At 33.0% G+C, this 20166-nt stretch overlaps 2 protein-coding genes across 3 annotated transcripts; one reads left to right on the top strand and one right to left on the bottom strand.

Annotated features, from left to right (window-relative positions):
* Positions 1-8279: 8279 nt before the first annotated feature.
* LOC148626729 (extracellular tyrosine-protein kinase PKDCC-like) lies at positions 8280-12648 on the bottom strand. The gene is made up of 2 exons (XM_088571252.1): positions 12167-12648; positions 8280-10763 (listed from the first exon to the last, which is right to left on the bottom strand). The coding sequence occupies exon 2, from the start codon at positions 10238-10240 to the stop codon at positions 8996-8998; it is 1245 nt and encodes a 414-aa protein (XP_088427378.1). The 5' UTR covers positions 10241-10763; positions 12167-12648; the 3' UTR covers positions 8280-8995.
* A 5018-nt stretch (positions 12649-17666) lies between these two features.
* LOC148626730 (uncharacterized) lies at positions 17667-19991 on the top strand. Of its 2 annotated transcripts, none has more exons than XM_088570992.1 (2): positions 17667-18121; positions 19540-19991. In XM_088570992.1, exons 1-2 carry the CDS (start codon positions 17746-17748, stop codon positions 19833-19835), a joined length of 672 nt encoding a protein of 223 aa, XP_088427118.1. In that variant the 5' UTR covers positions 17667-17745; the 3' UTR covers positions 19836-19991. The 2 variants fall into 2 exon arrangements, with proteins under 2 accessions (XP_088427118.1, XP_088427119.1); XM_088570993.1 differs by having other exon boundaries at positions 17667-18112.
* Positions 19992-20166: the final 175 nt, after the last annotated feature.

Consider the following 20166-nt stretch of genomic DNA (forward strand, 5'->3'; position numbering starts at 1 on the left):
TATTGAATGGCAGACATCACTATACCTTACATTTCTTGATTTAAGACGGCATTTGATAGTATAGACCATCAAGTACTAGGGAACATTCTCTGACACTATGGTATTCCAGAGAAAATTGTATCCATCATTCGTCAGCTCTATGAAGGATTCACTAGTCAAGTTATCCATGGTGGGAGCCTAACAGAGCCTTTACAACTTATGGCAAAGGACCAAACAAGAACTGGTCATGCAAACAATTACATCAAGAAAATGGAGGTGGATTGGACACACGTTGAGAAAAGGAAGTACAAATGTAACACGCCACGCCCTAGAGTGGAACCCTCATGGCCGGAAAAAAAAGAGGTAAACCAAAAAACACATGGAGGCGAAATTTGAATACGGAAGCCCAGAAGATTGGAAAGACCTGGGGAGAAATTAAAGTACTGGCAAAAGAAAGGAGGAGATGGAAAGCCACAGTGGTCGCCCTATGTCCCCTCCCCATGGGATGAAGCGGATTAAATCAAAGTGAAAATTCCAAACGATGTTAGAACTGTCAAATTTGCGATGCAAATTTGTTTTGCGCTGGACTTTGTGCAGGCGGTGTAGCCATTGATGTCACAGCGGTACGAGTTCGGGTCCCGCGGACGGAACGACCAAAAAGTTTGACAGTTCTAACATCGTTGGGAATTTTCAGACCCTTCTATATATATGTGAGTTATCAAATGTGATGAATTTGTCATTTCAATATCGGTGGCAATAGTCATCTAAACTAAAAAAAGAGAGAAAATATGGGAAATATTAACAGGATGAAGTTATATTTGCTTGCAATGATCATCCTATGTCAAAATGCTTTGTTTGTTTGATGAATACTTGACTGATTTAAATATATCTTTGTTTAAATCATCAGATAAAGTGTTTTCCAAAAAGCAAAGTTTCGACTGTTAGTTTTAGTAAAAAGGCAGTATCATTCTTCAATTTTTCACCTGCCTTTAAATATGGTGGGCATTCGAAAAGGTAATGTATGCCATCTTCAACCACCCAGCCGCAGACACAACCTGGATTATTTACAAAATTAACACGGAAGAGATCTGCATTCAGGGCAATACACCTATGTCAAAGTTTCGTGTGTAGAATATTACATAATCTACAACTTGTGAAATAATAAGAAGGAGGTTTATTATATATTTCAAATCGGTTTGCTTTTTTGAATCTAGGAATGGTTGGAAGATTACGTATATTTTATTTGAATTTGTTCCAAAGTCTAATCGCGGACGGAAAAAAGGAGTTGGAATATAACTAATCTTGTGAATGATTGCCGATAGTCAAAATCAGTTCGCAAGTTGTTTTGCCTTACATCTCGTTGATACGGTGATAAACAGTCATTAAGATAAGGCGAACAATCTTGATGGTAATTTTTATAAAACGAACTAAATTGCCTTCTTTTTCTTCTACATGGAGGGTTTCCCAACCAGTTTCAAAATATAAGGAGTCTATATTTGCTTATTAGGCTTTACTTGTGTATAATGTTGTTTTGGGTCCAGCTGCAGCCTGCCCTGTGGTGTGAGGGTTTCCTCATCATTCATTGAAGACCTATTGTTGGCCTTGAGCTGACATTTTTCATCCTGATGGGGTTGTTGTCTCTGAGACATATTTTTCATATTTATTTGCGTTATAAACTGTTGTAAACAAGGGTAATTTGGATGTTAAATCCTTTTTTATTAAAAAAAACCTAGTATATTGAACACCTCCTGTTATGTACATTCAGCAAACAATATAAGAGACAACAGCACGTTTGACAATACAAAAGAGTAATCAAAGGGACCAATCTTATAGCGGTAACCAAAAGAATGCAATCCAGGGACAAAGACCAGGCACGGAAAACAGACATACACAAAAAGAATACAGAGTAACTAAAATAATACATACAAAGAAACAGAAGTATTTCTAGAAACACCCGCCGAGTTGCTCATAAAATGTCAAGTCCGGGGTAGACGAAAGAGGAAAGGAAAACTATGACACGTCGAACAAATCAGTAAAAAAATGGTTTATCAACGGAAATGTCACTTGCGGCTATTTTTTGTACTTTGAAAAGTGTAGAAAAAGGGAACATATATGGTGAAACGCAACAAATGCTCCATCATATAACCTTTATCAAAAATTAGAAAGTACTTAAAAAGATCACCAAAAGGTCTTCAACTAGTGTAAACTCACTTTTAAGTAAGCTACGAAAGTTCTTAATACAAAGAGGAAAATAAGTTTACCTTCCTATCTGAGCAATCGCCAGTGATGAAATTACCGCGAAGAGTTGCTTCCATGTTCCATAAAGATCATGGAGGAAGAAAATTCTCCTACAGAATATCTTGTCTGCATTTGAATTATTTCTAAATTCTCAAAGCTAGCATTCTGCTATATAAAATATTATCATCCCAAATAGTGAATTGATTAAAACCACTTTCAATCTGAAAATATATATATTTTTTTTCAAGAATTGATAAACAGTCTATAATTATGTATGTGAGGTCGCATCCAAATTGGCAAGCTAACGAATGCTAATAATGATGGTTATCTGGATGGTTTCCACATAAAACTTCCTACTCAGACATTTTTTTCAATAGGATCAAGCCATAAAGATGGACAATTGTATTGAATTACACTCAGTTAATGTCACTTTAACGTAATTATTTAGAGCTTCTTTCTGTTTCTATTATTGACAAAATTCCTATTCCAAACAAATTCTGAATTAACTAAGATAAGATGCTTAATAATTGATGGGTGACAAGAGAAAGATGTAACACAATTATTCAATAATATGATTTGTCATTAATGACATTAAATATTAGTAAAGGCCGGGCACTGTGTAAAACTAGTAAGAAAAACGCGTAGTGCACAATTCCAGTATAAATAACACTTGTTTATAAGATTGGTTAGTATGAAACTGTGAGAGCGTTTAATAATTTAAACGAACCACTCTTAACCTTCCGACAAACTCTCTTAAACGTTTTGGTTCTTTGATTTTTCATGGAATTGTGTACTTTAACTAAGATATGTTCTACACTGACCAGTTTACTTGAAATTTTTTTCTAAACTTCTTGTGACATTGAACATTTTTTAACACAGGTGTATGTTAATGAGTTATAGATTGAGTTCTAGTAAATTTGTATAAGTTGGTAAGGTTTTTCTTTATAGCGCATTTTGCATTCACCTTCAAATAGTTGATAAATATGTATTTTCTGTTGTATGATGCCTTGTACTTTAGTTGTGGAAAACGCATTTTATTAGATTAGATAACAACCATTTTAAACTCTTTCAAACATAATTACATTACTTGACCGTACCAAAGCAAGAACCTAGTTTTTAATTTCATTTTTCGGGTTTATCCTTGATTTTTCCAGTTTGAGACTTTCTAAATTCTTCCTTCCGATTGGTGACAATGAGTTCAGTATCTTTGATATAACCATTAAAACAGGATCCGAAATTTTAAGGAAAGCCGGGAAAAAAAACCAGTTGAGTATTAAGGAGTTTTTATAGTGACTTTTTTGTATCTAAAATATCAAATGCTTAGGCAGTACTCATTTTATGAAAGTCACTTGACACCTTTTGTCTGTGTAATGAAATGTCTAATCTTCAATCTTCTATAATTGAATCGCTACGTGGATTATCGTAAAATACGGCGACACTTTATACCGTTCACAATCAATTTAACGTTACCACTATCTTTGACATTCTAATCAGATGATGTGATGTTTGTTTGTTTGTTTGTTGGGGTTTAACGTCCGAGCAGCAGTATTTCAGCTATATTCAGACGATTCAATGAGATCAGAGTTATAGACATGATACCATCTTTTAATATAAGTTTAGGAAAATGGCTAATATTGGAAACTATTTTATTCTAAGTACATCTCACATAGCAAACCATTGTACAGCAAAGGTGTATACGTGTTAATGAATTTACATCGCCATTTTCTATTTCATTTAAATTATTTACTGAGAATTTTTTTTTAAAAGAAGGACCTATTTTTCAATAAATGCTTAATGATTGTTAAATGCTGCTTATGTTCTTGTGCTGTTGGTTGATTGGAGTTAGTTATAATAAAGTCCGAGAGTGAAATTACCGAAAGTGTGAATTATCGAAATTCACTACACTGGGGACATTCGATAAAATACTACTATCGATATAGTAATATTTCTATTCGCTTGGGCTTTTGTCATAGCGCTATAAGATATGTAAACTTTAAAAAATATATGCTTCTACATAAAACACTTGATGATCAAGATTCTTAATATTTGTTTCAAAATCCACATCTTAATCATACTACCTCTTGTATAACATATATCACATCTAATTCGAAGATCATTCACACTGATGAAAAGATGGAAGTAAGCATTTAAGAAAGAATTTGGAAATGCACTTGGATGACCCAGAGAAGAAGCGCTCTCAGTGTGGAGATATGTCTTTGACGCTAATATTTAGAATACAAATCCGATATTTATTGAATCAATTACAATAAATGAAAAACACAAGATTTTAAAAGGAATACGACATTTAACTATTTTTTTGTAAATCGGTAAAAGGCGATATTAATCCCCTTACATCAAATATAGGAGGGAATAATAAAGATAAAAGCACCATATCGTGTTTTAACAGTTAAAAAATAATCAAGGGGACCAAGACTCTAGCGGAAATCAAAAGAATGTTACCCATGGACGAAGACCAGACAGGGAAAAGAGACACACACAATAAAGAACAAAAAGTAACCAAAATAATACGTACAAACAACAAAAGTAAATGAACAAAATCAATTGATTAACATTGAAATAGCTTTCAGAATTTTCGGCAAATTTTCTGATGGAAGTTGGTTGAGAATCAAAGAAGCCGTTTTAAAACTTTTATTAGTTTTGAAATCTGGTATATGACATAGTGTTGTATAATAAGTAATAAGAAATCAGAAGAACCTGGATTCAAACAGTAATAAAAATGAAAATTATCCAAGGATAACGATTAAACAAGGAAAATAGACACACGACAATTAACACGTACATAGAAACAAAACAAAAGAGCAACCCGGACTTCACTAAAAACTGAGAGCATGAATCAGGTGCACCAGGAGGGTAAGCTTCCACTGCTTTTCAAGAATAGACCTATTGCTCATAAACGTCCGGTGTAAAGTAAACTTAAAGAAGACAATGTTATTATGCAAGTCATAAATATTAAAACTAATCTGTCAAATGTTTATGAAAATTGAATTGAAAAAAAATCAATATCCTTTTTTAAATAATAAATCATGATTTATGGTTAAGGAATTTGAAATTCCGGCGCCTTTAGGCGCCAACATGATCGAGCCGTAACGTCAGGAAGTCGGTTTGTAAAGTGAAAGTACATAGGTAATTGGTTACAATTCTCGAATAAAGTGCAACCTAAGGACTTGTTCCTGTATAATTTAGAGCCGGAATACACTTGATTGACGTTCAACGTGAAATAAAAATGTCTGAAATCATTGAGAAAAGAGGAATTTGCAGCTGAAAGACATGTATTTCTGCGAAAACCTAATGGCTATTTACAATGAGTTTTCATTTTGCCGGTCAAAAGACTTTTTGGAAAAAAATTCTCTTTTATCATTTGTGCAATTTAAAACTTCGAAAGACAGAATGTTAAAGTACTTTAACCCCGCCGCATTTTTGCATCTGGTATTTCTGGCCTCTGTATGTCTTTTTTGCTTTTAAAAATTATCTATCATAAATAAAGAATTTTGAACTCAGAAAATCTATTTGTAAATTGTGGATTTCATTACATAAATCAATGATTGAAATTGGCTTATTTTCATAAATTGAGAGTAATGACCATTTCTGTATTAAATGTTACTCTGAAGAAATAGAAGATGAAGTCCATCTTTTATATAATCAGCAACAAATTCCATCTTTCAACGAAAGTTTTGTTTGCTTTTATTGGAAATGAAGTTAAAAATTTCAAAAATCTTGATCCTGAACAGAAATTTATTTCTTTACCTTGTCTGGAAATCCAAAGATTCTAATAAATGCAGATGGAAAATTTATCTATAAAAATTTATTTGTAAGTCATTTTTGACGCATTAAACAGTATATTTATCTTTAATACTAGATTTGTATTTAGTATTATTATGTTGTGAGTTGTAATGTTCCATACTGTCTAATCAGTGGTTCTTTCGTCTATCATGTTGCCCCCCGTGGGCCCTTTAATATGTTCTATGTTCTGTATCCTTTTTAGCCCTATTGAGCATTTATCGGAATTTATCTGAGTACTTGAGTATATAGGGGTGACGCTTTCGGTGCACCTGTATATAATAATGTTTTGGGGCCAGCTAAAGCCTTTGGTATGAGGATTTCCTCTCCGTGCATTAAAGACCAATGGGGGGGGGGGTGATCCTGAAAAATTCGAAAGATCAGCTGGACAACCTCAATTCAAGATTATTATCATAATATAATAACAATAAAACCTATGATATGATACAGTATACTTCTATTGCCTATACTCAGTTAAAATCCCGACTTCAATCTCAATTTCCTCTATATGATTTTTAAACAGGCCTAGTTTCGGGGATTTGATACATCGCATCAACCCCCAAAAAACTGGAGATAAAGGATACTACAAACAATGTGAAGTCAGCCTCATATCTTGACCTACACTTAGAGATTGATGGTAAAGGAAAACTATTGACCAAACTTTACGACAAACGTGATGACTTTTCATTCAGAATTGTCAATTTTTCTTTCATCTGTGCCAATATTCCTTCAGCACCTGCGTATGGAGTTTTCATAACTCATACATTATGTCAGAGCTTGTCGTAACTACGCAGACGTTTTGTATCGCGCTAGACTTCTTACAATTAGGCTTCTGGAACAGGGTTATATTGCTACAAGATTGAAGTCATCACTTCCTAAGTGTTATGGTCGTCATCATGAACTCGTGGATTGGAACGTTACACTGTATCCATCTGCACCATGAAAACTCATTTGTTCAAAATGTCATAGTTTTCCTTTCCTCTTTCGTCTATCCTGGACTTGACTTATAATGTTCAAGTCGGCGGCGTTTCTAGAAAAGAAGAAGACGCTTACCCTACCGGTACACCTGGTCCATCCTTCCATTTTTAGTGGAGTCCGAGTTGCACATTTACTTTTGTTACTTCGTATGTATTATTTTAATTACTTTATATTTTCCGTATCTGGTCTTTGTCTCTGGATTACATTCTTTTGATTTCCGCTAGAGTCTTTGTACCCTTGATTACTCTCTCACGAGCCAATCGGAAGCTATAGGTAAAAATCAATAAGCCAGAAATCCACAGTATTGTAGAACTGCCTAATTTTGGTCTTCTAATCGGATGCTTTGTAACATTTATCACTTCAAGAAATTGTCAATCACCTGTAAATCTATATATCTAGAAATAGCTCAAGCCAAGGCCTTCAGGATGCATTAAAAATTTTCTGGAAAAAAATTACCCACAGTAAATAGGGTTACCATAGAAACCATGCAAAAATATGCGAAAATTTGCAAAAAAGTTCATAAAATCAGGTTTAAAAATATCAAATTTCCCGCAAAATATCTTAAATTTTTATTTCATCCCCTGAAACTGTCCACACTTTTTCCTCCGAAAACTCCTTCCTCATATGGGCATCGGTTAGATTTTGAGATATTTCACTTTGTAATCCACTTATTAAATTTAGCATGGTAAAAAATTGACTTACTTTCACTTTCACAATGAAGTCAAATTGTCATTGAAAAAAAAAGCCCCTTCAACATTGAAAATATATAAAACATTGCAAAAGTCCCCTTTTTCAGAAAATGTTTTATCAACAATAGATTCTTCATTTTTAATCACTATAGCAACCACCGGTTTCCATTTATGTCATTTTTCATCCCTAGCCAAAAGTGCGAAACTAAACTAAACTGTGGAGTGCTGGTTAAAGTCTGACAATAAGGTCATCAACACCTTCTGATAGAAGAGTTCTAGTAGATGGCTATTTACGATTTATTTTAAAAATTTCGAATTTTGAATAGCCTTGTGCATTTTACAAAAGCGCCTTTTGCATTAAAGATTTTTTTTTTGTTTACACGGGAATAATTTTTCATAAGAACCTTACTTAATGCAAAGGTGACCCTTTCCTTTACGGAATAGTTGAACTTGAATATACTGCACGTGTTAGAATCATTGAAAAATGAGATAAACTCCTAGGGATTTCAAACGACACATATCCATGTGAAACGTGGTTTGCTACAATAGTCAGATGGGAGATTCAAAAGACAAATTGAATACTTTTAATGCGTTTATTTCCTACAGACATAATCTCATCGAAGCTGCTTTATATTTCATGATTAATGTCAAATGAATGTTTTGTGACTGTATACATAATGTCATATATATCAATAAACAGCTTTGTCCATAATCGTATAACCCATTATAAAAGATGGCTTGATTAATTCTGTCTCAGGAAACAAAATGTGTTTATTCTGAATTTCAGTACCAATTCTTTAAAAAATTGGTCACAATCAATTAAGCCAACTATGAATACAAAAGGGATGATTTCTTAGGAAGACGTTTGGTACTAACAATTGGTTGGGACTATAAAAGAAAATCAGATTTAGTTTAAACAACAAATGTAGTTCAAAGTGACGTTCTAATATGAATTTCAAAATAAAAATGCAATACATGTATTTAGATTGCATATTTATGTAAAGCTTTCAAAGGTTAAATAATACGCCCAATTGTAACAGGTTAAAGGTATACATTTCTTAAAGGTATTGAACGTAGTGTATTACATTTAATCAAAGTTTGTTTTGGTTATCAGTTGATAGCAAAAAGTTTATTCTTTAAATTTAGTCTTCAAAATTACAGCGTTTATCCCCCAACAAGAGATTAAATCTGCTTTAAAGCATATCATGTCAATAATAAATAGCGCTTTTATCCTTATTTCCAAACCAAAACCATATATAATTTTATACTTTAAAAAAAAACTAGGAATCTTTACTATATTTTTAATAATGAATTTAGAGGTGTCTTCCATACTTTGTTGATAAAATGTCCCCGATTTTCACTAAATCAACCACAATCTCCTTAGCAGTTATATTTAGTGTGTCTATTCGTGCTAATAGATTACACAACCTTCCATTTACCACATTTGGGTACAGTTTCGGATGTAGTAGTCTACTGAAAAAAAATTTGTTCATCATTTTTAGGTTATGTTTTGCATTAAATCCTATACACAACCCCATGTTACATTGGAGGTTAAACTCGCACGAAGTTGTTTGCACTCCAGACTGCTTCCAGTATTGCATTCCTTCAGTGTCATAATAGATATCACAAGAGGGTTCCAGATTATCAACATCATCAAGGTCTATCATTTTAATCGAATTATTCACCAAAAGGAAATGATCTTCTTTAAAGTCTCTAACTCTCAGAGATCCCAGTGGGGAATTCTCTAAGTACGATAAAAAGTCAGCAAGATCGATTGAGTGATGAAGTCTATTACTAGAAGTGTTATACTGTAAATTCGCTACGTTTAATCGTCTTCCATATTCATACACGGCTGTAATTCCGTGTTCAGAGAGATCTGTACTGTCAGTTTCTTCACTCCTAACACAATATCCTAACAGTTCTATTAATCCCGGGTGGTCCATTTGTTCCAATAGTAGAATTTCCTTCATTAATTTCATATTTGGAAAAATGAAGCACTCGTGTCGTCTATTTGTATCATTTGTCTGCAAGTTTTGGCGGCAATCTCGTACGTCCTTTTGGTGCCGTGTGACCATTTTCACAGCGACCGACTTTTGTCGATAGACGCCAAGAAAGGCTTGTTTTGTTACACCATGACCCACTTTCTGCTTTAAAGTAATTTCATTGATATTAGTGCAGTTGAAGATGTATTTTGGTTTCACAATGTTCTGTTTTATTATCTTTATTGAATTTATGCCCTTTACATTTTTTTCAAATCTATCAAGTTCATTCCAAAAGTTAATTCTATCTTTACCGATATTAGTTTGGGTTAACACGTCTCTTATAACTGAGAGTAAATGATTCCTTTGCTTTTCCAAATGTTCGTATCTCTTGGCTAGAATATTTAAATGGAACGACATATTGATATTACGTCTAATATCCTGATGTGGTAATTCAGGTGGACTTGAAAGTTTTTTATAAGTGTCTTCACATATATTGTCCATCACTTTATACATGACAGATAAGTATACAAACATGGGAATGAAAATTAATGATATCTTTAAGAATCGTCGATCCATTTTTGTTTTCTATTTCCACATTCGAGGCTTGTATACTCAAACGTATATATGCCTATTTTATGAAAAAGGCAGTGAATGTAGGAATTTTTGCCTGTAATTTTTGGGCCAAAATGTATCTTGCTATAACAGTCGTTTCTTTACAAATGAAGAGGTTTTATCCCATATTTTGAGATTGCACTTTTGTCTTTGCTTGGTTAAAATCCCTCGTAACAGAAAATTTGCACCTTTAAACCTAAGGAAATGTCTGCTGTACTAATGATTTCATTAAAAGACCTAGTTTTTCTCAAACCCCTCTTAGTATAACCTTTTTCTGTACAGGCCTTTCTCTAACATCAAATGTTTATAAGTAAATGTCAATTAATATATCAACACTTCCTCGATTCTTATATTACCAAATTGATGTTTTTGTATGAATGCAAAAACAAAAAACAAAACAAAACCAAACCAATAAAACAACAGAACATTTTCATAAAAGGTGTCGACTTCCATCTCTTTAATACCTTGTTAGGAGGTTGCAGCAATCCTAAAAAGTAACAGTAATAATTAGTATGAAGTATACTGTCCTTAATCGATTTGAAGTTTTCTTGGCAATGTACATTTTAGATAATTGAATAATAACAACAAAGGTCCGCATTATCGACAAAATAAAAGAAAATCGATAATGGACGAATGTTGCCTTAGGCATACGTAAACGAAAAAAGTGTCATGATTATGTATCTATTACGCCGTGCCAATCCTTTTTCCAGTACAATGCTATCGATACTTAATTATTATACTTAGTACTTACATGAATCACTCATAATATTTAAACAAAAACCAAGAAGACTTTTTATGACGTATGTTTGAACCCCGTAATAAAGCTTTTGTTTTCTCTCTTAAATTCAAATCCGAGAAAAAATCAGAATGACTAACACACAGAACTTTTTTTTTAAATAGAGAAACATTCTATCGACAAAATTCAAAGTTAAAGGTATTGACTTAAGTAATCCATTTGGTAGTGATACAGAATGAAATATCCTCCTACTATCTGTTGATGTCACTATCACTAGAACGACTAGAATGTCTACTAGATTTGGACAAAAACATTGCTGTAAAGACTTGGGAAAGAAATATAAACCGATGGTGAAGGTGAAGGGTTCTTAAAAAAACACAGATCATCTGGTCAGTATGAAGGGAAATGAATCCATTATATAGCAATGGATCAAGCTAGTATGTAGAGTTTATGGTGAAAAAGGATATAAATAATAAAATAAAGTAAAAAACGAACTCAGTATCCATTTAAAAAAAAAAGAATTATATCTTATTAGATTCTTAATCGCAGACCGAATGAAAAGAAATACAAGTTTATAGATAAGTCTAGCAGCACACAAATATCTTTGTTGTAATTCTACTTTTAACTGATAATACCCAAAGAATCTTATAAAGAAATTGAATAAATGAGTTAATTTGAATGAGTAATCAAGGGAACTAAGATTCTAGAGGAAATAAAAGGAGTGTGTTTCAGGGACAAAGACCAAACATGGAAAACAGACACACACAACAAAGAACATAAAATAACATAAAATATCCAAAATAAAACATACAAAATAAAATAAGCAACTCTGACTCCACTAAAAACTGAGAGCATAGACCAGGTGCACCGGTAGGGTAATGCTCCTCTTCTTTTCTAGAAACACCCAATATTTGATCTTCAAATACTGCAATTCACAAATTATTTCTATATTTAATGCAAAAATGTGATCGATTGTGTAATAGAGTAATTTTCAACTCCGATTATATATTTTATATCATAATCTATGTAGTGTAATTCTCAAAATGATAAAAAAAAGAGTTGGGAGTTTTTATTTCTAAAATGACAAACGCCAAAAAATAATGGGGGCAATTATTTCTGAATTTACAATAATTTCAACTGAAGAAAGACCTTACCTCCTGGTGTAATCCCACTTTTTAATCCATCTCCGTACAATAAAGAGTAGCGACAATCCAATAAGAAAATAAAAGAATGGTGTTGATGGTTTCAGCATAAAACTAAGTCTTAATATCCATCCACTGAAAACACCTCGTCCAATAGGATCTTATTAAAAGATGGACAATAATATTGAATTATCTTCAGTTAACGACACTTCAATTTAATTATTTCGAGTTTCATCATATTTTCCATTAAAATACCATTGTCCAAACATATTGCGAAACTCCGTATCTCACCATACTAAGTTACTCAATATTTGATGAAAATAAAAGCTTAGTGATGACAAGAGAAAGGTGTATTGCAATTATTAAAAAAATCCGATAAGTAATGAATGACATTAAATATTTTTTTCTAATAAGTCAATGTTTGCAGCACCGATCTGCCAAATATCCGAAAAAAGAGAAGTAAGATGAGTGAGGCTTTCGTAATAAAATTTATCGGTATCTTCAATCGATTCGGGGAAGAATCTTCTATATCTCGCAGATTTTATTAATCAATTAGTACAGTGTCCTGGGAGCAAATTGTCTTCCAGATGGATCCCTGTTCACTATAAATATAAGGATCAAGAAAATATGTTTGCTTCGACAGCAGATAAATAGGAATACAAATTATACAGCATTTCCATTACAAGACTTGCTGTGGCTGAACGTGATACAATCGAAGAAATAAATACTTTGCCATAAATTTCAATTTTCTCTTGTGTAGATTGCATTACTGTTTCTATATGCGGATGAAATCTTTCTCTATGGAAACACAATGCAATTACAATAGGAAAAATTCGACAAACTGAAACCAAGCTCCAAACTGTTGCATCAACTATTATTCTTAAAGAAAATATAGATTATGACTGGTCATTCTATGGTTAGATGAAGAAATGTCTTTCTGTCACGGTGTAGTTGGCAGTTTGTATAGAAACAGAAATCAAACAAATTTCTTTATTATGATATATTTGACGATAATATGAAGTTTCCGTTGTAAGACGAAAAAAAAGGTTTTTCAATCTATAATTCTGACGGAGTGAAATCAGAAGAACCAATTGATAAAAGCATATTCCAGTCATGCAAGGGTGGAGACAATAGTAAGGCAACTGTCACTTGTAAGGTGGGACATAATGGTTAGGCAAAATAGTGATTAGGAAAGACACTATGGAAGCAGATACAATGATAAGACAGAAGCAAATGGTTTTTTTTGCCACTCAACGTGCAGTGCAAGGCAGGGCAAAATTGTAAGGCAATTCAACTCTGCATGACAAGGCAGAAGTAAATGGTTAGGCAAAATAGTGATAATAAAAGACAACGTGGAGGAAAAGACGATGATAAAGCAGGAGAAAATGGTTAGGCAACTCCAACCTATGCGGCAGGAGACAATTGTTAGGGAAAAAAGGGATAGAGTGATACAAAAGACACTGTATAGGAAAATATAATAATGAAGAGGAGACAATGGTTAGGGAACTCCAACCTGTACGACAGGAGACAATGATTGGGAATCTCCAACCTGTACAGCGGGAGACAATTTTAAGGAAAAAAAGGGATAGAGTGATAAAAAAGACACGGTGTAGGAAAATACAATGATGAATAGGAGACAATGGTTCGGCAATTCCAACCTGTGCGGCAGGAGACAATTGTTAGGCAACTCCAACATGGATAACAGGAGACAATGGTTAGACAACTCCAACCTGTACGACAGGAGACAATGGTTAAGTGAAATAGTGATAAGGAAAGATACTGCGGAGGCAAAGATAATGGTACATAAAATACAATGCTGAGACAAAGACCATGGTGTAATAAACAATTGTGAGAAAAATACGATGGTGAGACAAAGGCAATTGAAAAACAAAGGCAATAGTGAGACAAAGACAATAGTGGGAAGACAATAATGATGAGAAAAAGACAATGGTGGGACAAAGACAATGATGGGACAAAGACAATGGTGGGAAAAAGACAATGGTGAGATAAAGACAAAGGTGAGACATGGACAATGATGGGACAAAGATAATGGTGGGACAAAGACATGGTGAGACAAAGACAATGGTTGTACAAAAACAATGGTGAGACAGACAATGGTGAGACAAAGACAATGGTGGGAAAAGATAATAGTGAGACAAAGACATTGTAGAGACAAAACCAATGGTGGGACAAAGACAATGATGAGGCAAAGACGATAGTGGGAAAAGACAATGATGAGGCAAAGACAATGATGAAGCAAAGACAATGGCTAGGCAAAGGCAATGGTGAGACGAAAAAACATATGTGACATGTACAGGTATTATTCGCTCACAATAGACATTTACGAAGCTTACTAAAACTAATTGATCTATTGTCATCTAAGAATAAGTAATGTAACATTGTGTCCTAAAAGCTATTGTCGTGTTTTTTTGGTTTATCGGGCTTGTTAAAAACATTGATCGATGTGAAAATAGATCTTCAGATGTTTGTTCTGCAATGTTATAATGGTCTAAACAGTGTAGCTGTTCTTTTTTACTTTGTGTCACTAATATTTTGAGTTGAGGAATGATTTAAGGAAACCCTAATTTTTTGTTATGAAACTGAGTTTTGTTCTTCAAGGAAAAATTATCCTTATTTTTCTGCATTGACTGGTCTTATATGCCGCACATTGTTAAACCTATCAATGCACCAATATTATGAGCAGTGAATTATTAGATATAAGAGCTTTCTGTTTGTTGTCCTAGTTCTTTGTTGTTTTATCTTTATTGTGTCCCTTGAAGTATTTTCTCAGCGTGACCTTCCAATATTTTCAAACTTTCAGTATAGTATCAGTATTGTCAGTCAATTAAAGCACAATATACAGTGTTTCAAACTTTCAGTATAGTATCAGTATTGTCAGTCAATTAAAGCACAATATACAGTGTTTCAAACTTTCAGTATCAGTATTGTCAGTCAATTAAAGCACAATATACAGTGTTTCAAACTTTCAGTATAGTATCAGTATTGTCAGTCAATTAAACCACAATATACAGTGTTTCACATGTTTCACATATAAAAGAAAGACGTAAGACAGTTATGGCTTTCATCCTGTTGCTTCTTTTTTTGCTTTCTTTCAATTTTACAACCTCCGATTTTTCTGATAAATTTTATCATAAACTTGAAGAAACATAAAAATGTGATATAACTATCAATTTCATATAGAAATTAGTATAATTTGTAGACTTTTAGAGTACGGACTGTCGATTTTCAAAATTGGGATTTTCATGATTGTTTACCCATTGGTTTTTGTGTTACACATTGACTAAAGATTGTTGATGGTTTACACATGGCTTTTTATGTGAAAAAAAAAAACATTGTGTGTGACTTAAAATTGTGACTAAACATCGTTGATGGTTGACATATATCTTTTGTGTGACTTAGCACTCTTCATTGCTAACATATGGCTTTTGTGTGATTAAACATTATTTGTGACTAAACATTGTTGATGGTTAAATAAAGCTATTTGTGTGACTAAACATTCTTTGCGACTAAACATTGTTGATGGTTTACTAGCTTTCTGTGTGACTAAACAGTGCTGATGGTTTACATATAGGTTTTTGTGTTACTAAACATTGTTGATGGTTTATATATGGCTTTTTGTGTGATTAAACATTGTTGATGGTTTCCACATGGATTTTTTTTTAGACCAAACACTCTTGGTGGCTAACATATGGCGTTTTGTGTGACTTAACATTGTTGATGGTTTACATATAGCTTTTTGTGTGACTTAACACTCTTGATGGCTAACATATGGCCTTTGTGTGACTTAACATCGTTGATGGTTTACATATGGACTTTTGTGTGACTAAACATTGTTGATGGTTTACATATAGCTTTTTGTGTGATTAAACACTCTTGATGGCTAACATATGGCTTTTTGTGTGACTAAACATTGTTGATGGTTAACGTATATCTTTTTTGTGTGACTTAACATCGTTGATAGTTTACAAATAGCGTTTTGGTACTTTTTTCGTGGTTAGGATTGGCAGTTTTTCACCTATTTGGACTTGGAAAAGTTCAAATATTCATTACTTGGGCTCATTAGAAAGCTTAGACACTATATAATTGTATTTGAAGATACAAAATCTTGTTTGAAGTACGGTATTTGTAGAAAAAAACTGCCAATTAAAAATGAAACTGAAGAAAATATTAGATATGTTTGATATATCGATAATAAAAACAATAGTACCCAACATGTCTATTGTACACCGTTTATATGCTAAAAATTAACGTTTTAGTTCGTTTTTTTCATAAATAAGGGTGGCAATTTTCCACCTAACTTGACTTGGAAAATTTCAAATATTTATTACTTGGGCTCATTTTGAAGCTATGACAATATTTTAATGTACCGTAGCTAACAAAGGTTTGTTTAAGGTTCGGTATTCTGAAAAAAATACAATGACGGGTGATATAGAAGAAAATTCTGAAATTCTGAAAATTGTTATTTTTCGATTTTAAATATGGTAATTGTCACCCCAAAAGGAACATCTAAGCACCTGGATTGATCAGATATGTTGGGTACATCATTATATTAATTATGAATGCCTGAAATATGAGTTCTACGATGTCAATATGCTGTGAATGAGAATTCTGTTTGATACTGAAACCAGTTTTTTAGGGATAGGGGTAAAATTTTTGACATTTAATTTTTTTTTCTTGGAAATAAGGTTTATCTATGTAGAAAATTAAATTATCTATCGAATATTACCAATTTGAGACGTTTTAGTCCAGTAATAACTTGTAGAGTTGAATTTATGTGACTTTTGACCGAAAAATCGAAAATCCCATTTTGTTGCATTTTTAATAAATTCTGACTACGGAAATCGCCAAAATTCATCAAAAGAACCCCAGAAAATACCAAATAAGTCATTTTTACTGAAGCATAAATACTCAAGGGGTTTTGACATTGAAAAATATGTCAATTTAAGCAATTTTTCGCGGGGTAGGAGTACATTTTTTTTCCATTTTACCCCCAAATACCTAAGTGTTATCGCAGCTTTCTTGGTACCATTGTGAAGCTGAGGCATTGCATTTAAGCTAAACAACGATACCTAAATTTGTTTAGTTTGTTTGCACATGCTATCCAATTTAGACGCTCAAATAATTGAGTCACTAAAATCGTGTCTTTTTGACCCAGTGAGGTTCAAATATAGGCTTTTACTGAAAAAGAATCCGAAAATATTCTTTGGCGACAAATTGATTCGGTAATGGGAGGTATAAAGGTACCTAAAAAATCACCAAGAAGTTGATAAGTGGGGGTGCACGGTGGACCCTCCCAGCCCATGGACTAAAACAAACAACAACAAAAAATGAATCAAAATACATATAATTACAATTTTAATTTTGAGAATATAGTGTGCAAAAGTATCAAATTTATATTCATTTTATTATATACTACATGTAAGTGTGCCTATCAAATACTATATTTGGATGACATTTAACCGATCTTATCTTATCATCTTGTCTAGACCAGTTGACAATTTGATCTTATTTTAAAATGAAGGACTTCATTATTGTATGTGTCGTTGAATTCATAATTTTTCAAGTTAGCAATGCGGTGCAATCGAAAGATTTTTTTCAAGGTGACATCACAGATGATAAGCTCAAAAAAGTTTGATAAATTGCTGAAATCAAATGAGGAATTAAAACACAAAATCCAAAATTTGGATAAAGATGTCATGAACCTAAACCTTTCGAATTTGAGACTCCAAGACGAAAACAAAAAATTGGTATTGGACACAGGATTCTGCAAATCTGAAATACAACAACTGAAAAGTAACCGTTTTGGCGATGAAGGCGATCATGTAGTAAATGTTTCTGGGTCTCCTTTCTTCATTCACAGTGACAATAGTGATCAAACCACAAGTGTCAAGGATGATAGTTTATTCTATAAGCGACTACTAGCTCAGGATCGTACCAGTAAATTTTGTATAAAGCATTTTTTTCTTTAACCATGATACAAATATTGTATTTCATTTAACGATGTATTTCCAATGATTAACCACTGAGGCCAAAATATTTTTATTGCTTTTTAGTTCGATTTTGATGAGTTGTTATCGTGTTGTTACCGTGGATTTTATTACTTCTGTTGTCGGGGCCTGTCAGAGCTTGCTTAAAAGTGTGTTTATACTTATTGAAGACTGAAAATTTTTACTTTTTTCAATTTAGGTTATACGCTGGTGCGTTTGTTGCGTTCGCTCTTTTTTTCCCCAATTATGAATTGGTTGTTTATTCTTACTATTGTGTAAAGGATGCATCAGACTATTGATCAAAAATGGTTTCCTTCGGTCAATCAGGTATTGATGATTGAAGTGATTACCTTAATCTAAAAGCGACAAGTCTTTGTTCCAGTAGCTTTTGTGCAAGCCTCTGAGTTCTATTTAATTTCTAGTATTTCACGTACTGTACAACTCTAGAGTAGCTAAAATGTTACTATTAAGGAAAAGATAGTTGACAATAGCAGGCTGTCGAGTCTAGTATATTTTTTATTTGAACCTGTGTTTGATAAGCATCCTATAATTCCCTATATAAGCATCTTTTTCCTATATTTTCCTATAGTTGACCAGAAATGCTTTGATTTATGGTTGTGTATAAATTAGCCTATTTCTTATACCACAAAACGAATATCGAACAGTATTTTTCATTCCCTGGAAATACCATATTGTTTTAGATTTCTAAATAGTTATACACTTTACTTTTTAGTTAAGTCGACCGTAAGTTTATATTTAAATCTACATTTGAAAGGTCACTGTCTAATGCAACCGTGCTTTGACAATATAGAGTAAACACGTTTTGTAGAAAGCTATAGTCAACAAATCTCCCTGCAACTGCTAGGTTCTCCACAAAGTAGATTTTGTCAAAATCGATCTGCTCTTTTCAATGGTTTTGAATATGAGTCTTATTTTGACAGCTAGACTAGATTAAGTTCCCGTGCTAAGTATTAGAACGCCTGAATGATTAATTGGCGTTTTGTTTTATTTTAAACATATATACCATAAATGCTCATAATACTGTTTGATGTCAGAAATTGGAAGGTTCGTGTTCCTACATTTTCCTGTAGTTAGGTTCCGGTTTTCATGGTTATTTAAACATTTCCCTATCCCTATTCACTATTTACCAAAGTCTGCAGTTGGGCAAGTCATTCTGTTTATTATAGAGTTTGGTAGACAGCATTTTTCTACTTCAAGAACGTCAGAGTACAACTGTATATAATCATTTTAAATATTATGTTCTTATGTGACCATTTGTGCTCCCTTCAAAGATTGATAGCAGGAATATTTCTTTAAGTCATCACGTCATGATCATATAATAGCTCCACACATTTATATAATGTCTACTGATTACAGCGCCTACCCTGGAACACAGAGTGGCTTTCTTCGTACGAGTAACTGGTGATTTACCCCATCTAGGAGATAACCAAGTTGTACCGTTTGGAATGGAGAAAGTTGATACCAGCAATGCCTTTCATCCCGACAGTGGTATATTTGAAGCTCCAAGAGACGGTTTGTATGCATTCTTTGCTACAATAACGTCGTATCCAGCTAAAATAGAGTTTTCAGTAGCAAAAAACGGCCAAGAAATAGCTTATGGAATTTCTCAAAATGGTGACGCAAAATGGGCATCGGCTTCAGTCTCAACTTAATTCATTTAACGACTGGTGATCATGTTTACGTACGTGTCCATGGAAGCGCTCATGGAAATTTTGGCCAGATGATTGGATCCTACTCCCACTTTATGGGATTTAGTTTGTGAAACAACTCTTTCAGTTCGTCTACGATAGAATATAATTCAGTTTTTAGTTGCTTGTTTTTTTTCACCATAAGTTCAGTGGAGCGCAGAATGTCACAAATACCGTGTCTATTTCCAAAACAATTAACAAAAACTAACATATGTAATATAACATGCTATTCAATACAAATCAATGAATGCTATATTAAAGAGTTGAAATAAAAAACCCTCAAAATACATATTGT

Source organism: Perna viridis, chromosome 2, assembly GCF_037379345.1.
Source record: "Perna viridis isolate PV_CMFRI_1.1 ecotype Kerala chromosome 2, ASM3737934v1, whole genome shotgun sequence".
NCBI lineage: Eukaryota > Metazoa > Mollusca > Bivalvia > Mytilida > Mytilidae > Perna > Perna viridis.